The sequence below is a fragment of the Poecile atricapillus genome, chromosome 2, assembly GCF_030490865.1.
Source record: "Poecile atricapillus isolate bPoeAtr1 chromosome 2, bPoeAtr1.hap1, whole genome shotgun sequence".
Taxonomy (NCBI): domain Eukaryota; kingdom Metazoa; phylum Chordata; class Aves; order Passeriformes; family Paridae; genus Poecile; species Poecile atricapillus.
The window spans coordinates 153227074-153248898 of record NC_081250.1 but is presented as its reverse complement, the minus strand read 5'-3'; the positions used below and the strand labels follow the sequence as shown (position 1 = coordinate 153248898).

The 21825-nt window shown below is 46.4% G+C and overlaps 1 protein-coding gene across 1 annotated transcript in view; it reads right to left on the bottom strand.

Moving 5' to 3' along the window:
* TONSL (tonsoku like, DNA repair protein) overlaps nt 1-19530 on the bottom strand; it is a 60317-nt gene extending 40787 nt beyond the window's left edge. The window contains exons 1-10 of the mRNA XM_058831162.1: nt 19447-19530; nt 16842-16937; nt 14270-14418; nt 12788-13055; nt 11830-11959; nt 9519-9690; nt 6552-6675; nt 4142-4246; nt 3892-4031; nt 1265-1417 (exon numbers count right to left, since the gene is read on the bottom strand). Coding sequence (XP_058687145.1) covers nt 1265-1417; nt 3892-4031; nt 4142-4246; nt 6552-6675; nt 9519-9690; nt 11830-11959; nt 12788-13055; nt 14270-14418; nt 16842-16937; nt 19447-19489 — 1380 coding nt within the window. The 5' untranslated portion in view covers nt 19490-19530. The remainder of the gene's footprint in view (nt 1-1264; nt 1418-3891; nt 4032-4141; nt 4247-6551; nt 6676-9518; nt 9691-11829; nt 11960-12787; nt 13056-14269; nt 14419-16841; nt 16938-19446) is intronic.
* Between the last annotated feature and the right edge of the window lie 2295 nt (nt 19531-21825).

Here is a 21825-nt window from a genome sequence, read left to right as displayed (position 1 = left end):
CCAGGAATTTCGGGAATTTGGGATCAGAAATTCAGGGATTTGGGATTGGAAATTTGGGAATTTGGGACCAGAAATTCGGGAATTCCGGGAATTTGTGGTCAGAAATTTGGGAATTTGGGATCAGAAGTTCAGGGATTTGGGATCAGAAATTCAGGGATTTGGGATTGGAGATTCCAGGAATTCTGGGAATTCCGGGACTTTGGGATCAGAAATCTGGGAATTTGGGATCAGAAATTGAAGGATTTGGGATCAGAAATTGAAGGATTTGGGATAGGGAATTCCAGGAATTTGGGATTGGGAATTCCGGGAATTCCAGGAATACCGGGAATTTGGGATCAGAAATTCGGGAATTTGGGATCAGAAATTCAGCGATTTGGGATTGGAGATTCCAGGAATTCCTGGAATTCTGGGGATTTGGGATCAGAAATTTGGGGATTTGGGATTGGGAATTCCAGGAATTTTGGGAATTCCAGGACTTTGGGATCAGAAATTCTGGAATTTGAGATCAGAAATTCAGGGATTTGGGATCAGAAATTTGGGGATTTGGGATCGGAAATTCAGGGATTCGGGATCAGAAATTTGGGAATTCCGGGAATTTGTGGTCAGAAATTTGGGAACTTGGGATCAGAGGTTCTGGGAATTTGGGATTAGAAATCCTGGGAATTTGGGATCAGAAATTCTGGAATTTGGGATCAGAAATTCAAGGATTTGAGATGGGGAATTCCAGGAATTTGGGAATTCCAGGAATTCTGGGAATTTGGGATCAGAGATTCGGGGATTCTGGGAATTTGTGGTCAGAAATTTGGGAATTTGGGATCAGAAATTCAGGGATTTGGGATTGGAGATTCCAGGAATTCTGGGAATTCTGGGACTTTGGGATCGGGAATTCCAGGAATTTCGGGAATTTGGGATCAGGAATTCGGGGATTTGGGATTGGAGATTTCCAGAAATTTCAGGACTTTGGGATCAGAAATTCAGGGATTTGGAATCAGGAATTCAGGGATTTGGGATCAGGAATTCGGGGATTTGGGATTGGAAATTGGGGAATTTTCCAGGAATTTCAGGGAATTTGGGACCAGAAATTCAGGGATTTGGAATCAAAAATTCAGGGATTTGGGATCATGAATTCGGGGATTTGGGATTGGAAATTAGGGAATTTTCCAGGAATTTCAGGACTTTGGGATCGGAAAATCAGGGATTCGGGATCAGAAATCCCAGGAATTTTGGGAATTTTGGGAATTCCGGGAATTCCGGACGCTCTCACCTCCAGGGGCTCCCCGCGGCGCAGCTCCAGCTCCCTCCGGAAATGCTCCAGAGCCCGGGAATGCTGGCCCAGATCCCGGAATGTGGTGGCCAGGGAGACGTGGATCACGGCCAGATCCCGCCCAGGAGCCCCCTGAGCCTCGGCCAGAGCCAGCTGAGGCCGGAATTCCCGGGAAAATCCCGGGAAAAACGGGAAAAGGGAGAAAAAACGGGAAAAAAAGGGTTAAAAATGAGAGAGAAATGGGAAAAATGGGGAAAAAAATGAGGAAAAATGGCTCAAAAGCAGCCAGAAAATGAGGGGAAAGTTCACAAGGAAAGAGGGAAATTCCAGGGAAAAATGGGAAAAGGGAAAAGTGGGAATTAGGGAGGGAAAAGTGGGAAAAAAAATGGGAAAAGAAATGGAAAAAATGGGAAAAATGTGGGGAAAATGGGAAAAAAATGGGGAAAAAATGGGGAAGAAATGGGGAAAAAATGGGGCAAAAATGGGGAAAAAATGGCTCAAAAGCAGCCAAAAATGAGGGGAAAGTTGTCAAGGAAAGAGGGAAATTCCAGGGGAAAATGGGAAAAGGGAAAAGTGGGAATTAGGGAGGGAAAAGTGGGAGAAAAAATGAGAAAAAAAGGAGAAAAAATGGTAAAAAACACGGAAAAAATGGAAAAAATCTGCAAAAATCCCCAAAAATTAGGAAAAAAATCCTCAAAAACAGAAAAAAAATCAGGAAAAAATCAGGAAAAAATCAGAAAAAAATCCTTGAAAAATCCCCCAAAAAAAATCCTCAAAATATCCCCAAAAAATCCTCAAAAAATCCCCCAGAAATCCCCAAAAAAACTCTAAAAATTAGGAAAAAACCACCAAAAAAATCCTCAAAATATCAGGAAAAAAAATCCCAAAAAATCCTCAAAAAACCAGGAAAAAAACATGAAAAAATCCTTAAAAATCCTCAAAATCCTCAAAAAATCAGGTAAAATAAAAAAAATATGAAAGAAAAATCAGAAAAACATCAGAAAAAACCAGAAAAAATCTGAAAAAAAGCCAAAAAAAATCCTCCAAAAATTATGAAAAAAAACCCCAAAAATCCCCAGAAAACCTCCAAAAATTAGGAAGAAAATCCCCAAAATTCTGGAAAAGATTAGGAAAAAGTTCACAAAAAATTGGAATAAACTCTAAAGCAAATATTTTTTTAAATCTCAAAAAATCAGAAAAAAAATCCCCCAAAAATCTGAAAAAAATCCCAAAAAATCAGAAAGCCCCAAAAAAAATCCCCCCAAAATTCTCAAAACATCAGGAGAAAACCATGAAAAAATCAGGAAAAAAATCCTCAAAAAATCAGATAAAATTTAAAAAAAATAAAAATCAGAAAAAAAATAATAAAAAACCCAAAAAAATCTCAAAAAAATCAGGCAAAACTCACAAAAAATCTGAAATAAAATCCCCAAAAATCCTCCAAAAATTAGGAAAAAAAGTTCTCAAAACATCACAAGAAAATCACAAAAAAATCTTCAAAAAAAAATCCAGAAAAATTAAAAAAAAATCTGAATAAAATCCTTAAAAAAATCAGGAAAAAAATCGTCCAAAATTCCCCAAAAAATCCTATAAAAATCCTAAAACAATCAGAAAACCCCCAAAAATCCTTCAAAAATCCTCAAAAAACCCCAAAGAAATCCTCAAGAAATCCAGAAAAGAAATCAGAAGAAAAACCCACAAAAAATCTTCAAAAAATCCCCAAAAAACGCTCAAAAAATCTCCAAAAAATCCTAAAAAATCCTCAAAAAAATTAGGAAAAATTAAAAAAAAAAAACCACAAAAAATCCTCAAAAAATCAGGAAAAATTAAAAAAAATCTCAAAAAACCCTCGAAAAACCTCAAAAAACCAGGAAAAATTCCAAAAAAACCTAAAAAAAATCCTCAAAAAATCCTCAAAAAATACCAAAAAAATCTGGAAAAAAACCCTCAAAAAATCCTCATAAAAATCAGGTTAAATTAAAAAAATAAATCAGAAAAAAATCAGAAAAAATCAGAAAAAAATCAGAAAAAAATCAGAAAAAATCAGAAAAAAATCAGAAAAAAATCAGAAAAAAATCCTAAAAAATCAGAAAGAAATCAGAAAAAAATCAGAAAAAAACAGAAAAAATCAGAAAGAAATCAGAAAAAAATCAGAAAAAATCAGAAAAAATCAGAAAAAATCAGAAAAAAATCAGAAAAAAATCAGAAAAAATCAGAAAAAAATCAGAAAAAAATCAGAGAAAAATCAGAAAAAATCAGAAAAAATCAGAAAAAATCAGAAAAAATCAGAAAAAATCAGAAAAAAATCAGAAAAAATCAGAAAAAAATCAGAAAAAATCAGAAAAAAATCAGAAAAAAATCAGAAAGAAATCAGAAAGAAATCAGAAAAAAACAGAAAAAATCAGAAAAAAATCAGAAAAAATCAGGAAAAAATCAGAAAAAATCAGAAAAAAATCAGAAAAAAATCAGAAAAAAATCAGAAAAAAATCAGAAAAAATCAGAAAAAAATCAGAAAAAATCAGAAAAAATCAGAAAAAAAATCCTAAAAAATCTGAAAAATCCCCCCAAAATTCCCAAGGAATTCCCAAAGCTCCCCAGTTCCCAGGATGCCCCTGAGGGTTCCTCACCTGTCTCTGGTAGAATTCGGCTGCGCGCTGGAAGTGCCCGAGCCGGGCCAGGCTGTCCCCGAGGCGCTCGCACAGAGCCAGAGCAAGAGGAGGGTCAGGATCAGCAGAGAGCTGGGCCAGGGCACGGCACACACGGGACACTGAGGGGACATTGGGGACATTGGGGACACTGAGGGGACATTGGGGACACTGAGGGGACATTGGGGACATTGAGGGGACATTGGGGACACTGAGGGGACATTGGGGACACGGCAGGGCCGGGCCAGGCTGTCCCCGAGGCGCTCGCACAGAGCCAGAGCAAGAGGAGGGTCAGGATCAGCGGAGAGCTGGGCCAGGGCACGGCACACACGGGACACTGAGGGGACATTGGGGACACTGAGGGGACATTGGGGACACTGAGGGGACAGTGGGGACATTGGGGACACTGAGGGGACATTGGGGACATTGGGGACACTGAGGGGACACTGAGGGGACAATGAGGGGACACTGAAGGGACACAGAGCCACCCTGGTGAGAGGGGACAGTGGGGACACTGAGGGGACATTGGGGACATTGGGGACACTGAGGGGACATTGGGGACACCCTGGGGACACTGAGGGGACATTGGGGACACTGAGGGGACAATGGGGACACTGAGGGGACATTGGGGACACTGCAGGGACAATGGGGACACTGAGGGGACATTGGGGACATTGAGGGGACATTGGGGGGACATTGGGGACACTGAGGGGACACTGGGGACACTGAGGGGACATTGGGGACATTGGGGACACTGAGGGGACACTGAGGGGACAGTGGGGACACTGAGGGGACATTGGGGACACTGAGGGGACACTGAGGGGACATTGGGGACACTGAGGGGACACTGAGGGGACACTGAGGGGACACTGAGGGGACATTGGGGACATTTGGGACACTGAGGGGACATTGGGGACATTGAGGGGACATTGGGGACACTGAGGGGACATTGGGGACATTGGGGACACTGAGGGGACATTGGGGACACTGAGGGGACATTGGGGACATTTTGGTACCATTTGGCTCCAGTTTGGTGCCACTTGGGGCCATTTTGGAGCCATTTTGCCCATTTTTCCCCATTTTCACCCCATTTTTGTCCCATTTTCCCCATTTCTGCCCCATTTTGGTGCCATTTTTGCCCCATTTTTCCCCATTTTCCCCCGTATTTTTTCCATTTTTCCCAATTTTTGCCCCATTTTCCCCCATTTTTTTCCCATTTTCTCCCCATTCCCACCTCATCTTTCCCCATTTTCCCCATTTTCCCTCATTTTCACCCCATTTTGGTGCCATTTTCCCACATTTTCTGCCCCATTTTTCCCATTTTTTCTCCCCCATTTTTTCCAACTTTTCCCCCATTTCTGCCCCATTTTCTCCCATTTTCCCTCATTTTTCCTCATTTCTGCCCCATTTTTCCCCATTTTTGTCCCATTTTTCCCATTTTCTCTCATTTTCACCCCATTTTTGTCTCATTTTTCCCCATTTCCATCCCATTTTTTCCCGTTTTCTCCCCATTTTTTCCCATTTTTGCCCCATTTCCCCCATTTTTCCTCCATTTTTCCCCATTTTCTGCCCCATTTCTGCCCCATTTTTTTCCCATTTCTGCCCCATTTCTGCCCCATTTTTCCCCATTTCCACCCCATTTTTTCTTGTTTTCTCCCCATTTTTCCCATTTCTCCCCATTTTTCCCCATTTTTCCCCATTTTTTCCCGTTTTCTCCCCATTTTTCCCCATTTTTTCCCATTTCCATCCCATTTTTTCCTGTTTTCTCCCCATTTTTCCCCATTTCCACCCCATTTTTTCCCATTTTTTCCCATTTTTCCCCATTTTTTCCCATTTCCACCCCATTTTTTCCCGTTTTCTCCCCATTTTTTCCCATTTTTCCCATTTCCACCCCATTTTTCCCCATTTTCTCCCCATTTTCACCCCATTTTTTCCTGTTTTCTCCCCATTTTTTTCCATTTTTCCTCCATTTTTTCCCATTTCCACCCCATTTTTTCCCGTTTTCTCCCCATTTTTCCAATTTTTCCCGGTTTTTCCCCATTTTTCCCATTTCCACCCCATTTTTTCCCGTTTTTCCCCATTTTTCCCCATTTCCACCCCATTTTTTCCTGTTTTCTCCCCATTTTTTCCCATTTCTGCCCCATTTTTTCCCATTTACACCCCATTTTTTCCCATTTTTTCCCATTTTTCCCATTTTTTCCCATTTTTCCCCATTTCCACCCCATTTTTCCCCATTTCTGCCCCATTTTTTCCCATTTCTGCCCCATTTTTTTCCCATTTCTGCCCCATTTCTGCCCCATTTTTTCCCATTTTTCCCCATTTTTCCCCATTTCCACCCCATTTTTTCCTGTTTTTCCCCATTTTTTCCCGTTTCCACCGCATTTTTTCCCGTTTTCTCCCCATTTTTTCCCATTTTTTCCCCATTTCCACCCCATTTTTTCCCATTTTTTCCCATTTCCACCCCATTTTTCCCCATTTTCTGCCCCATTTTTTTCCCATTTTTGCCCCATTTTCTGCCCCATTTCTTTCCCATTTCTAACCCATTTTTCCCCTTTTTTTCCCATTTTTTCCCGTTTTCTCCCCATTTCCCCCCGTTTTTTCCCGTTTTCCCGGTTTTTCCCCCCATTTTCCGCACTCCTGACCGTGTCTCTGGCAGTGCCGGAGCTCTCGGCTCTGGGCGTCGTCGCCGTCGCCGTCTCCTCCCGGTGCCCGGGCTCGGCGCAGCACCCGCCGGGCGCCCCCAAAATCCCCCAGGGCCAGCAGCACCTGAGCCCAAATTCCCAAAAAACATTCCCAGAGAATTCCCAGAATTCCACAGATCCCGAAAAACCCCAAATTCCCACCAAAAACACCCAAAATCCCCGCGGGAATCGGCCCCCAATTCACCGAAATCCCAAAAATTTGGGGAGTTCTGGGGGGGTCCCCAAGAGAGGAGAAGGTGGAGGGACCCAAAATTCCCAAAAATTCCCAAAAATTCCCAAAAATTCCCAAAATTCAAAAAAAATTCCCAAAATTCCCAAAAATTCCCAAAATTCCCAAAAATTCCCAAAAGTTTGAAGGGAATTCCCAAAATTTTTCGAGAGAATCCCAAAAATGCAGAGAAAATTCCCCAAATTCCCTAAAATTTCCCCAAATTTTTAAGGGAATTCCCAAAAATTCCCCAAAATTTTCAAGGAAATTCCCAGAAAATCCAGAAGATTCCCAGAAATAAAAAGAAAATTCCTGAAAATTCCCAAAATTCCCAAAAGTTTCAAGGGAATTCCCAAAATTTTTCGAGAGAATCCCAGAAATGCAAAGAAAATTCCCAAAATTCCCCAAAGTTCCCCAAAATTCCCAAAAATTCCCAAAATTCCCAAAAGTTTGAAGGGAATTCCCAAAATTTTTCAAGAGAATCCCAAAAATGCAAAGAAAATTCCCAAAATCGTCCAAAATTTCCCCAAATTTCCCAACATTTTTAAGGGAATTCCCAAAAATTCGTGAAAATTTTAAGGAATTCCCAAAAGTTTTAAAGCAATTCCCAGGAATTCCCAAAGATTCCCAGAAATACAAAGAAAACTCCCAAAATTACCAAAATTCCCCAAAATTTTTAAGGGAATTCCCAAAATTTTTCAGGAAAATCCTAGAAATGCAGAGAAAATTCCCCAAATTCCCCAAAATTTCCCAAAATTTTTCAACATTTTTAAAGAAATTTTGGATAATTTCAAGAGAATCCCAAAAATACAAAGAAAATTCCCAAGATTCCCCAAAAATCCCCAAAAATTTTAAGGGAATTCCCAAAAATTTCAAGAGAATCCCAGAAATGCAAAGAAAAGCCCCCAAAATTCCTGAAATCCCCAAAATTCCCCAAAATTTCCCCATCTTTTTAAGGAAATTCTCAAAAATTTTAAGGGAATCTCAAGAATACAAAGAAAATTCCCAAAATTCCCCAAAATTCCCAAAAATTTCTCGGGGAATTCCCAGAAAATCCAAAACGATCCCAGAAATACAAAGATAAGCCAAAAAAAATCCCAAAATTCCCAAAAATTTTTAAGAGAATTCCCAAAAATTTCAAGTGAGTCCCAGAAATGCAGAGAAAATTCCCCAAATTTCCTAAAATCTCCAAAATTTCCCAAAATTCTTCAATATTTTGAAGGGAATTCCCAAAAATTCCAAAATAATCCCAGAAATACAAAGAAAATTTCCAAAAATTCCAAAGAATTCCCCCAAAATTTTAAGGGAATTCCCAAAAATTTCAGGAGAATCCCAAACATACAAAGAAAATTCCCCAATTTTCCTAAAATTTCCCAAAATTTTTAAGGGAATTCCCAAAAATTCCTGAAAATTTTAAGGAATTCTCAAACATTTTAAAGCCATTCCCAAAAATTCCAAAAGATTCCCAGAAATACAAAGAAAACTCCCAAAATTCCCAGAGAAACCCCAAAATTCTGGGAAAAACTAAAAAAAAAACCCCTAAAGATCCTCAAAATTCCAGGATAAATCTACAAAAATCCCCAAAAATCCCCAAAAATCCCCAAAATTCCCAAAACTTTGGGAAAAAAAAAATAAAAATCCCCAAAATTCCCAAAAATCAGTTAAAAATTCCCAGAAAATCCCCAAAATTCTGGGAAAAATCCCAAAAATTCCTCAAAAACCCTCAAAATTCCAGAAAAAATCCCCAAAAATCGCAGAAAATCCCCAAAATTCCAGGAAAAATCCCCAAAATCACCAGAAAATTCCCAAAATTCTGGGAAAAAAAAAATCTCGTAAAATTAGAGGAAAATCCCCAAAATTCCAGAAAAATTCCCAGAAAATCTCAAAAATTCCATGACAATCCCCAAAATTCCAGAAAAAATCCCCAAAAATCCAAGAAAATCTCCAAAATTCCAGGAAAAATCCCCGAAATCACCAGAAAATTCCCAAAATTCTGGGAAAAATCCCAGAAAATCCCAGGAAAAATTCCCAGAAAATCCCAAACTCCCAGAAAATTCCCCAAAATCCCCAATTTCCATGCAACCCCCCCCCCCAGAATTCCCAGGAAATCCCCAAAATTCTGGGAAAAATCCCAGAAAATCCCCAAAAATTCCCAAAATTTAGGGAAACTTCCCAGATAATCCCCAAAATTCCAGGAAAAATCCCAAAAAATCCCAGGAAATCTCCAAAATTCTCAGAAAAATCCCAGAAAATCACCAAAATTCCATGAAAATTCCCCAAAATCCCCCGATTTCCAGGCAAACCTCCCCAGAATTCCCAGAAAAATCCCAAAAATTCTGGGAAAAATTAAAAAAAATCCCTGAAAATTCCCAAAATTCTGGAAAAAATCCCAGAAAATCAAGAAAAATTCCCAGAAAATCCAAAAAATTTGGGGAAAAATTCCCAGAAAATCCCCAAAATTCCAGGAAAAATCCCAAAAATTGCAAGAAAATACCCAAAATTCTGGGGAAAAAAAAATCTGATAAAATTAGAGAAAATTCCCCAAAATTCCAGAAAAATTCCCAGAAAATCCCTAAAATTCCAGAAAAAAATCCCAGAAAATTCCCAAAATCCAAAAAAATCCACAAAAATCCCCCAAAATCCCCCAATTTCCAGGCAAACCCCCCAGAATTCCCAGAGAATTCCCAGAATTCCCAAACCTGTCCTGTGGCGGCCTCGGCCTCGCGCAGCAGCTGCGGCTCCCGGAGGCTCCGGGCGAATTCCCGGGCGCGGCCGAGGCTCCGAAGGGACTCCGGGAATTCCTTCCCACGGTGCTGCAGCAGCCCCAGGTTGAAATAGGCCCGGAACTGATCCTCCAAAACCTGGGATTCGCTGGGAAAAGAGCGGGAATGAGGGGGGAATTCCCAAAATTCCCATCCCAGATCCCAAAATTCCCATCCTGGATCCCAAAATCCCCAAAATTCCCCTCCCAGATCCTGAAATTCCCATCCCAGAGTCCCAAATTCCCATCCCAGAGCCTCCAAAACCTGGGATTGGCTGGGAAAAGAGTGGGAATGAGAGGGGGAATTCCCAAAATTCCCATCCCAGATCCCAAAATTCCCATCCTGGATCCCAAAATTCCCATCCCAGAGCCTCCAAAACCTGGGATTCGCTGGGAAAAGAGTGGTAATGAGAGAGAATTCTGGAAAATTCCAGTCCCAGATCCCAAAATTCCCAAAATTCCCATCCCAGAGCCTCCAAAACCTGGGACTGGCTGGGAAAAGAGCGGGAATGAGAGGGGGATTCCAGAAAATTCCAGTCCCAGATCCCAAATTCCCATCCCAGAATTCCCAAAATTCCAGTCCCAGATCCTGAAATTCCCATCCTGAATCCCAAATTCCCATCCCAGAATTCCCAAAATTTCCATCCCAGATCCCAAAATTCCCATCCCTGAATCCCAAATTCCCAAAATTCCCATCCCAGAGTCCCAAATTCCCATCCCAGATCCTCCAAAACCTGGGATTCGCTGGGAAAAGAGCGGGAATGAGAGGGGAATTCCCAAAATTCCAGTCCCAGATCCCGAAATTCCCATCCTGGATCCCAAAATTCTCATCCCAGAGCCTCCAAAACCTGGGATTGGCTGGGAAAAGAGCGGGAATGAGAGAGGAATTCCCAAAATTCCCATCCCAGAATTCCCAAAATTTCCATCCCAGATCCCAAAATTCCCATCTCAGAATCCCAAATTCCCAAAATTCCCATCCCAGAGTCCCAAATTCCCCAAATTCCCCGATTCCCAGAGCCTCCAAAACCTGGGATTCACTGGGAAAAGAGCAGGAATGACAGGGGGGTTCCAGAAAATTCCAGATCCCAAAATTCCCAAAAATCCTAGATTCCCAAAATTCTCATCCCAGAGTCCCAGACCAGATCCCAGATTCCCAAAATTCCAATCCCAGAGGTTCCAAAACCTGAGATTCCCTGGGAATGAGGGGAAAATTCCCAAAATTCCAGTCCCAGATCCCAAAATTCCCATCCCAGAATCCCCCAGTTCTGCTCCCAAATCCTGGAATTTTTGACCTCAAATCCCAAAATCCCAAAAATTCTCCATCCCAAATTCTGAAATTCCTGGAATTCCCATCCCCAAATCCCAGGAATTCCACTCTCAAATCCTGGAATTCCCACCCCAAATCCCAGAATTCCTGACCCCAAATCCCAGAATTCCCACCCAAGATCCCGAAATTCCTTCAATTCCCAACCCCAAACGCCAGAATTCCAACTCCAAATCCCAGAATTCTGCCCCGAAATCCCAAAATTTCTGATCCCAAGTCCCAAAATTCCTGGAATTCCAGACCCCAAATCTCACAATCCTGCTCCCAAATCCCAGAATTTTTGACCCCAAATCCCGGAAGTCCTGACCCCAAATCCTGAAATTCCTGGAATTCCAAACCTGGAATCCCAGGATTCTGCTCCCAAATCCCAGGATTTCTGATCCCAGATCCTGAAATTCCTGGAATTTCTCACCCCAAATCCCAAAATTCCTGGAATTCCCAACTCCAAGTCCTGAAATCCTTGGCATTCCCGACCTCAAATCCCAGAATTCTGCTCTGAAATCCCAGAATTTCTGACCCCAAATCCCAAAATTCTTGGAATTCCTGATCCCAAATCCCAAAATTCCTGGAATTTCCAACCCCAAATCCCAAAACAGCGACCCCAAATCCCAGAATTCCAACTCCAAATCTCACAATCCTGCTCCCAAATCCCAGAATTTTTGACCCGAAATCCCGGAATTCCCGACCCCAATTCCCATTCCCAGGATTCCCAGGATTCCCAGGATTCCCGGGATTCCCAGAATTCCCAGAATTCCCAGATTTCCTCACTCAGCCAGGCGGGCGCTGTCCCGGAGCAGCCGGGCGCTCTCGGAGCCGTTCCCGAGGGATTCCCGACCCCAAATCCCGGAATTCCCGAGCCCAATTCCCATTCCCAGGATTCCCAGGATTCCCAGGATTCCCGGAATTCCCGGATTTCCTCACTCACTCAGCCAGGCGGGCGCTGTCCCGGAGCAGCCGGGCGCTCTCGAAGCCGTTCCCGAGGGATTCCTGGACGAGGCCGAGGTTGAGGAAGAGGCGGCTCCGGATCTGAGCCAGGTCCCGGCCCGGCAGCGCCCCTGGAAAACACCGGGAATGCCGGGAATTCCGGGAATTCTGGGAATTCCGGGATCGGGAATGGCCGGAATCGGGATGGGAATGACGGGATTGGGATCGGGAATTCTGGGAATTACGGGATTTGGGATCGGGATTCCAGGATTTGGGGTCGGAATTCCAGGATTTGGGATCAGAAATCCCAGGATTTGGGGTCAGAATTCCGGGATTCGGGATCAGAATTCCTGGGATTCGGGGTCGGAATCCCAGGATTTGGGGTTGGAATCCCAGGATTTGGGATCAGAATTCCTGGGAATCCCAGGATTTGGGATCGGAATTTCAGGATTCAGGGTCGGAATCCTAGGATTTGGGATCAGAAATCCCAGGAATCCCAGGAATTCCAGTATTTGGGGTCAGAATTCCAGGATTTGGGATCAGAATCCCAGGATTTGGGATCAGAATTCCCAGGATTCAGGGTCAGAATCCCAGGATTTGGGATCGGAATCCCAGGATTTGGGGTCAGAAACCCCAGGAATCCCAGGATTGGGGATGAGAATTCCCAGGAATCCCAGGATTTGGGGTCGGAATTCCGGGATTTGGGATCGGAATCCCAGGATTTGGGGTCAGAATCCCAGGATTTGGGATCAGAATTCCAGGATTTGGGATCAGAAATCCCAGGATTTGGTATCAGAAATCCCAGGATTTGGGATCAGAATCCCAGGATTTGGGATCGGAATCCCAGGATTTGGGGTCAGAAACCCCAGGAATCCCAGGATTGGGGATGAGAATTCCCAGAAATCCCAGGATTTGGGGTCAGAATTCCAGGATTTGGGATGGGAATTCCCGGGATTCACCTTCCAGCCGCGTCTCCACGATGTCCAGGCTGGCCTGGAACGCCTCCAGCGCCCGTCCCAGCGCCGCCCCGGCCGCGACCCCCCGGCTGCCGGCGGCGATTCCCGAGGATCCCGGCGGGAATTCCGGGAATTCCGGGAATTCCGGGGGCTCCGGAGGCTGCGGCTCCTCGGCCAGGAGCAGGAATGTCCTGCCCACGGTGGCCCAGGCTCGCTGCTCCTCCAGCGCGTCCGACAGCGCCCGCGCCCCCAGCAGGTGCTGCCGCTGGTGCTGGGCGGAAAATTCCGGAAAAAACACGGAAAAGTCAAGGAAGAAGGGCGGGAATTCCGTGCCCTGATCCAGAAAATCCCGGCCCGGGAGCAGAAAATCCGGATCTGGATCCTCAAATTCGCTCCCGGAGTTCCCAAAGCTGATCCCAGGTTCCCCAAATCCCCAAATCCAATCCCAGAATTCCCAAAATCCCCTCCCAAATCCCCAAAATCCAATCCCAGAATCCCCAAAATCCAAATCCAAACCCCCAAATCCAAACCCAAATCCCAAAATCCAATCCCAGAATTCCCGAAATCCAATCCCAGAATTCCCAAAATCCAATCCCAAATCCTAAAATCCAATCCCAGAATTCCCGAAATCCAATCCCAGATCCCCAAATCCAATCACAGAATTCCCAAAATCCAATCCCAAATCCCCCCAAAACCCCCTTTCAACCCCTCCCAAATTCCCTCCTAAATCCCAAAATCCCATCCCCAATTCCCAAATCCATTCCCAAATTCCAAAAATCCGTCCAAGACCCCCCAAATCCCCTGAATTTTATTCCCAGATTCCCAAAATTCCAAATCCCTCCGAAACCTCCTCCCAATCCCCCAAAATCCCCTCCCAAATTCCCAAATCCCCTCCCAAACCCCCCCAGATCCCCAAAATCTCCTCCCAGATCAAATCCCAGAACCCCAAAATCCAATCCCAGATTCCCCAAATCCAATCCCCAATCCCAAATCCCTCCCAAACTTTCTCCCAATCCTCAAAAATTGCCTCCCAGAATCCCAAAATCCATTCCCAGATTCCCAAATCCAACTCCAAACTCCCAAATCCACTCCCCAATCCCAAACCCCCAAATCTCCTCCCAAAATTCCAAAATCCCCTCCCAAATCCCCAAAATCTCCTCCCAAATCCCTCAAATCCAATCCCAGAATCCCAAAATCCCAAATCCCTCCCAAACCTCCTCCCAATCCCCCAAAATCCCCTCCCAGAATCCCAAATTCCATTCCCAGATTTCCCAAATCCAATCCCTGATCCCAAATTCCATTCCCAGACCCCCCAAAATCCCCTCCCAGATCCCCAAATCCAATCCCAGATTCCCCAAAATCCCCTCCCAAACCCCCCCAAAAATCCCTCAAATCCCCTCCCAAACCCCCCAAACGCCCCCAGGAATTCCAGGAATTCCGGGAATGGCAGGAATTTTGGGAATTCCCAGATTTTCCCTCCCTCACCCAGAGGGCCTGCGGGAAGCGGCGCAGCTCCGCCAGGCGCTCCCCGATTTTCCGGTGAGCCACGGCACAGCCCAGGGGATCGGGATCGGGAACGGCCTCCAGGAACCGCAGCTGATCCCGGTGCTCCTGGAGAGCAGCACGGAAACGGCCTGGAAAACAGGGAATGGGATCAATGGGATCCAGGGGAAACAGGGAATGGGATCAATGGGATCCAGGGGATCCATGGGATCCATGGGAATGGGATCATTGGGAATGGGATCCAGGAGCCGCAGCTGATCCCGGTGCTCCCGGAGAGCAGCACGGAAACGGCCTGGAAAACAGGGAATGGGATCATTGGGATCATTGGGATCCATGGGATCCATGGGAATGGGATCATTGGGATCCAGGGGAAACAGGGAATGGGATCATTGGGAATGAGATATTGGGAATGGAATCACTGGGAAGGGGATCATTGGGAATGGGATCCAGGGGATCCATGGGAATGGGATCATTGGGAATGGGATCCATGGGATCCAGGAGCCGGAGCTGATCCCGATGCTCCTGGAGAGCTGCAAGGAAACGGCCTGGAAAACAGGGAATGGAATATTGGGAATGGGATTGGGATGGCGGTGGGATTGGGATCCAGGGGATCCATGGGAATGAGATCATTGGGATCCAGGGGATCATTGGGAAAGGGATCATTGGGAATGGGATCCAGGAGCCGGAGCTGATCCCGGTGCTCCCGCAGAGCAGCACGGAAACGGCCTGGAAAACAGGGAATGGGATCACTGGGATCCAGGGGAAACAGGGAATGGGATCATTGGGATCCATGGGAATGGGATCATTGGGAATGGGAAACAGGGAATGGGATCATTGGGATCCAGGGGATCCATGGGAATGGGATCACTGGGAATGGGAATGGGATATTGGGAATGGGATCATTGGAAATGGGATATTGGGAATGGGATATTGGGATCCATGGGAATGGGATCCAGGAGCCAGAGCTGATCCCGGTGCTCCTGGAGAGCAGCACGGAAACGGCCTGGAAAACAAACCAGGAATGCAAAACCGGGAATGGGAAACCGGGAATGGGAAACCGGGAATGGGATCCATGGGATCCATGGGATCCAGATTGGAATCCATGGGACTGGGATCCATGGGATTGGGATCCATGGGATTGAGGATGGGATTGGATCCATGGGATTGGGATCCATGGGATCCATGAGATTAGGAACGGGATCCATGGGATTGAGGTTAGGTTTGGATTGGATCCATGGGATTGGGATCCATGGGATTGGGATCCATGGGATTGAGGTTACGTTTGGATTGGATCCATGGGATTTGGATCCATGGGACTGGGAATGGGATCCATGGGACTGGGATCCATGGGAATGGGATCCATGGGATGGAAAGGGAACACAAAGGAGACAGAAATGGGAACAGGAATGGAATAGGAATGGGAATGGAACATTCCAGAGGTTCTGCCAACCCCACCTGGCTCAAATCCCAGCCCAGAATTCCCAAAATCTCCTTCCAGTCCTCCAACTCCATTCCCAGTTCCCCAAACGTATTCCCATTTTCCCATTCCCAGTTCCCCATTTCCCAGTTCCCCATTCCCAGTTCCCCATTCCCATTTTTCTATTCCCATTCCCACTTTTCCATTCCCAGTTCCCCATTCCCAGTTTCCCACCATTCCCAGTTCCCCATTCCCAGTTCCCCAATCCCATTCCCCCATTCCCATTCCCACTCCCAGTTCCCCATCCCCAGTTCCCCATTCCCATTTCCCCATTCCCATTCCCAGTTTCCCATTCCCAGTTTCCCATTCCCATTCCCAGTTCCCCATTCCCAGTTCCCCATTCCCAGTTCCCCATTCCCATTCCCAGTTCCCCATTCCCATTCCCAGTTCCCCATTCCCAGTTCCCCATTCCCATTTCCCCATTCCCATTCCCAGTTTCCCATTCCCAGTTTCCCATTCCCATTCCCAGTTCCCCATTCCCAGTTCCCCATTCCCAGTTCCCCATTCCCAGTTCCCCATTCCCATTCCCAGTTCCCCATTCCCATTCCCAGTTCCCCATTCCCAGTTCCCCATTCCCAGTTCCCCGTTCCCAGTTCCCCGTTCCCATTCCCAGTTCCCCATTCCCAGTTTCCCATTCCCAGTTTCCCATTCCCAGTTTCCCATTCCCAGTTCCCCATTCCCAGTTCCCCATTCCCATTCCCAGTTCCCCATTCCCAGTTCCCCATTCCCAGTTTCCCACCATTCCCAGTTCCCCATTCCCAGTTCCCCGTTCCCATTCCCAGTTCCCCATTCCCAGTTCCCCATTCCCAGTTCCCCATTCCCATTCCCAGTTCCCCATTCCCATTCCCAGTTCCCCATTCCCAGTTCCCCATTCCCAGTTTCCCATTCCCAGTTTCCCACCATTCCCAGTTCCCCATTCCCAGTTCCCCACCATTCCCAGTTTCCCATTCCCAGTTTCCCAGCATTCCCAGTTCCCCATTCCCAGTTTCCCATCATCCCCATTCCCAGTTCCCCATTCCCATTCCCAGTTCCCCATTCATTCCCAGTTCCCCAGAATTCCCAGTTCCGCTCTCTCACCGTGTCCAGCCAGGATCTCTCCCAGCCGTTCACAGGCGGCCGCCGCCTCCGAGGCTTTCCCGAGGCGCTGCCACTTTTCCTTGGATTTCTGCAGCTCTGGGAAAAACCGGGAATTCTCTCCTCAAACCCCGGGAAAACACCGGGAATCCCAGGAAAAAAACCCGGGAAAACGGCGGGAATTGGGGGGAAAGGATGGGAGGGGGGGTTGCTGGGAAAGGATCCGGGAATTGCTGGGAAAATCCAGGGAATTCCCACAAAAATCCAGGGAATTCCCACAAAAATCCAGGGAATTTCTGTGAAAATCCAGGGAATTCCTGCAAAAATATCCAGGGAATTCCCACAAAAATCCAGGGAATTGCCACAAAAATCCAGGGAATTCCAGTGAAAATTCAGGGAATTCCCACAAAAATCCAGGGAATTCTCAAAAATATCCAGGGAATTCCCACAAAAATCCAGGGAATTCCCCCCAAAAAAACAGGAAATAAAAAAAAAAAAAACCAGGGAATTCCCAAAAAAAATCCAAGGAATCCCTTTAAGGATCCAGGGAATTCCCACAAGGATCCAGGAAAATCGCACAAAAATCCAGGGAATTCCAGTGAAAATCCAGGGAATTCCCCAAGAATTCAGGGAATTCCCACAAAAATCCAGGAATTTCCAGCGAAAATTCCGGGAATTCCTGCAAAAATCCAGGGAATTCCAGTGAAAATCCAGGGAATGCCCACAAATATCCAGGGAATTCCTACAAGGACACAGGGAATTCCCCAAAGGATCCAAGGAATTCCCACAAAAATCCAGGGAATTCCCACAAGGATCCAGGGAAATCCAGCAAAAATCCAGAGAATTCCCATTAAAAAAATCCAGGGAATTCTCATGAAAAAAATCCAGGGAATTCCTTTAAGAATCCAAGAAATTCCCACAAAAATCCAGCGAATTCCTACAAATATCCAGGGAATTCCCAATAAAACCCAGGGAATTCCTGCAAAAATCCAGGGAATTCTCCAAGAATTCAGGAAATTCCTGCAAAAATCCAGGGAGTTCTCACAAAAAATATCCATGGAATTCCCACAATTAAAAAAAAAAACAGGGAATTCCTAAAAAACCCAGGGAATTCCTAAAAAAAACCCAGGGAATTCCTTTAAGGATCTAAGAAGTTCTCACAAAAATCCAGGGAATTCTCCAAGAATTCAGGGAATTCCCACAAAAGTCCAGGGAATTCCCAAAATTTGAGGGATTTTATTCCCACTGTATTAAAATTGGGGAGGGAAACTTGATTTTTTGGGGGGAAAAAAGGAGAAATTTGGGGGAAAAGGAGAATTTCAGGGCTAAAAAAAGAGAAATTTGGGGGGGGGAAAAGGAGAAATTTGGGGACAAAAAAAGAAATTTTTTGGGGGGGAAAAGGAGAATTTTGTGAGGAAAAAAGAGAATTTGAGAGGAAAGAATTTTGGGGAGAAAAACCAAGAATTTGGGAAAAAAAAGGAAAGTTTGAGGGAAAAAGGGAGAATTTAGGGGGAAGAATTTTTTTTTGTGGGGGAAAAAAGAAAAATTTGGGAGAAAAAAAATTGGGGGGAAAAAGAAAATTTTGGGGGGAGAAAAAAGGAGAATTGTTTGGGGTAAAAAAATGAGAATTTTGGGGGGAAAAAAAAAGGAGAAATTTGTGGGAGAAAAATGAGAATTTTGAGGTAAAAAATGAGAATTTTGAGGGGATTTTGAGTCCCTTTGGGAGGATTTGAAGGACCCTCGAGAGTTTTTGATCATCTGAGGGGAAAAAATTTAATTAAAATTAAAATTTTAATTCATTCCCATGAGGGGAATTGGAGCCTCTGGGGGGGGATTCAGGAACCTCGGGAGGAAAATTTGATTTTTTAAGGGGGAAAAAAGGGAATTTTGAGGGGATTTGAGGCCCTTTTGGAGGGATTTGAGGCCAAAATTGTGAGGGGATTTGAGCCCCTGGGAGGAGAATTTGATTTTTTAGGAGGAAAAAAAAGAATTTTGAGGGGATTTGAGGCCAAAATCGTGAGGGAATTTGAGCCCCTGGGAGGAGATTTTGATTTTCTAGGGGAAAAAAAGGGAATTTTGAGGGGATTTTGGGCCCTTTTGCAGGGATTTGAGCCCAAAATCGTGAAGGTATTTGAGCCCCTGGAAGAATTCAGGGGCCTCAGGAGGAGAATTTGATTTTTTAGGGAGAAAAAAGGGAATTTTGAGGGGATTTTGGGCCCTTTTGGAGGGATTTGAGCCCAAAATCGTGAGATTTGAGTCCCTGGGAGGAGAATTTGATTTTCTAGGGGGAAAAAAAGGGAATTTTGACAGAATTTTCGGCCCTTTTGGAGGGATTTGAGCCCAAAATCGTGAGGGGATTTGTGCCCCAGGGAAAGGTTTGAGCGTTTAAAAAGCCCCAATGTGAAGATTTCAGGCCCCGTGAGGGGATTCGAGCCCAGGGCGGCCTGAGGGGGGGAAAGGCTGAGGGAACCGCGGGACTGTCTGAGGAGGCTCCGGCGCGGGAGGAACTCCCCGAGCCCTGAGGGCGCTCATGCCGCCTCCCAGCCCTGCTTAAAGCCCCTGAAGCGCCGATTAAAACGCGTTAAACGCCATTAAAGCCCCGACTCACGGCGGATCTCCCGCTCCGCCTCAGCGCTCAGCTCGCCCGCCATTCCCGCCGCTGGCCGTGACCACGCCCCCCTCGCGTTCTGATTGGCTGAGCGCCGCTGCTTCCACCAATCAACGCCCGGAGAGGCGGGAACGGCCGCTCCTATTGGTCGGGAGAGGCGAAGTCCCGCCCCTTCGATGAGGCGGGAAAGAGGCGATTCCGCCCGCCCTGGAGCGGCCGCGGGGCATCATGGGAAGGGAATGGCGCCCCCTGGCGGCTCCAGGCGGCTCCCAGTAACTCCCAGTAACTCCCAGTAACTCCCAGTGACTCCCAGTGACTCCCAGTGACTCCCAGTAACTCCCAGTGACTCCCAGTGACTCCCAGTGACTCCCAGTGACTCCCAGTGTCTCCCAGTGACTCCCAGTAACTCCCAGTGAATCCCAGTAACTCCCAGTGACTCCCAGTAACTCCCAGTGACTCCCAGTAACTCCCAGTGACTCCCAGTAACTCCCAGTAAATCCCAGTGACTCCCAGTGACTCCCAGTAACTCCCAGTTCATTCCCAGTGACTCCCAGTAACTCCCAGTAACTCCCAGTGACTCCCAGTAACTCCCAGTGACTCCCAGTGACTCCCAGTAACTCCCAGTGACTCCCAGTGACTCCCAGTGACTCCCAGTAACTCCCAGTAACTCCCAGTAACTCCCAGTGACTCCCAGTAACTCCCAGTAACTCCCAGTGACTCCCAGTAACTCCCAGTAACTCCCAGTTCATTCCCAGTGGCTCCCAGTGACTCCCAGTAACTCCCAGTGACTCCCAGTGACTCCCAGTGACTCCCAGTGACTCCCAGTGACTCCCAGTGACTCCCAGTAACTCCCAGTAACTCCCAGTTCATTCCCAGTGGCTCCCAGTGACTCCCAGTAACTCCCAGTGACTCCCAGTGACTCCCAGTAACTCCCAGTAACTCCCAGTTCATTCCCAGTGGCTCCCAGTGACTCCCAGTAACTCCCAGTGACTCCCAGTAACTCCCAGTGACTCCCAGTGACTCCCAGTGACTCCCAGTAACTCCCAGTGACTCCCAGTAACTCCCAGCGACTCCCAGTGACTCCCAGTGACTCCCAGTAACTCCCAGTAACTCCCAGTAACTCCCAGTGACTCCCAGTTCATTCCCAGTGACTCCCAGTAACTCCCAGTAAATCCCAGTAACTCCCAGTTCATTCCCAGTAACTCCCAGTAACTCCCAGTGACTCCCAGTAACTCCCAGTAACTCCCAGTGACTCCCAGTAACTCCCAGTAAATCCCAGTGACTCCCAGTAACTCCCAGTAAATCCCAGTAACTCCCAGTTCACTCCCAGTGACTCCCAGTAACTCCCAGTGACTCCCAGTAACTCCCAGTGACTCCCAGTGACTCCCAGTAACTCCCAGTAAATCCCAGTAACTCCCAGTTCATTCCCAGTAACTCCCAGTAACTCCCAGTGACTCCCAGTAACTCCCAGTAAATCCCAGTGACTCCCAGTTCAACCCCAGTGACTCCCAGTAACTCCCAGTGACTCCCAGTGACTCCCAGTAAATCCCAGTTCATTCCCAGTAACTCCCAGTAACTCCCAGTGACTCCCAGTAACTCCCAGTAAATCCCAGTGACTCCCAGTTCAACCCCAGTGACTCCCAGTAACTCCCAGTGTCTCCCAGTGACTCCCAGTAACTCCCAGTGACTCCCAGTGACTCCCAGTGACTCCCAGTAAATCCCAGTGACTCCCAGTAACTCCCAGTAACTCCCAGTGACTCCCAGTGACTCCCAGTGACTCCCAGTAACTCCCAGTTAATTCCCAGTAAATCCCAGTGACTCCCAGTAACTCCCAGTGACTCCCAGTGACTCCCAGTTCATTCCCAGTAACCCCCAGTTCACCCCCAGTGCCTCCCAGTGACTCCCAGTAAATCCCAGTGACTCCCAGTGACTCCCAGTAAATCCCAGTGACTCCCAGTAACTCCCAGTGACTCCCAGTGACTCCCAGTAACTCCCAGTAACTCCCAGTGACTCCCAGTGACTCCCAGTAACTCCCAGTAACTCCCAGTGACTCCCAGTGACTCCCAGTAACTCCCAGTTCATCCCCAGTAACTCCCAGTAACTCCCAGTAACTCCCAGTAACTCCCAGCGGCTCCCAGTAACTCCCAGTAACTCCCAGTAACTCCCAGCGGCTCCCAGTAACTCCCAGTAACTCCCAGTGACTCCCAGTAACTCCCAGTGACTCCCAGTAACTCCCAGTGACTCCCAGTAACTCCCAGTGACTCCCAGCGACTCCCAGTAACTCCCAGTGACTCCCAGTAACTCCCAGTAACTCCCAGTGACTCCCAGTAACTCCCAGTGAATCCCAGTAACTCCCAGTGACTCCCAGTAACTCCCAGT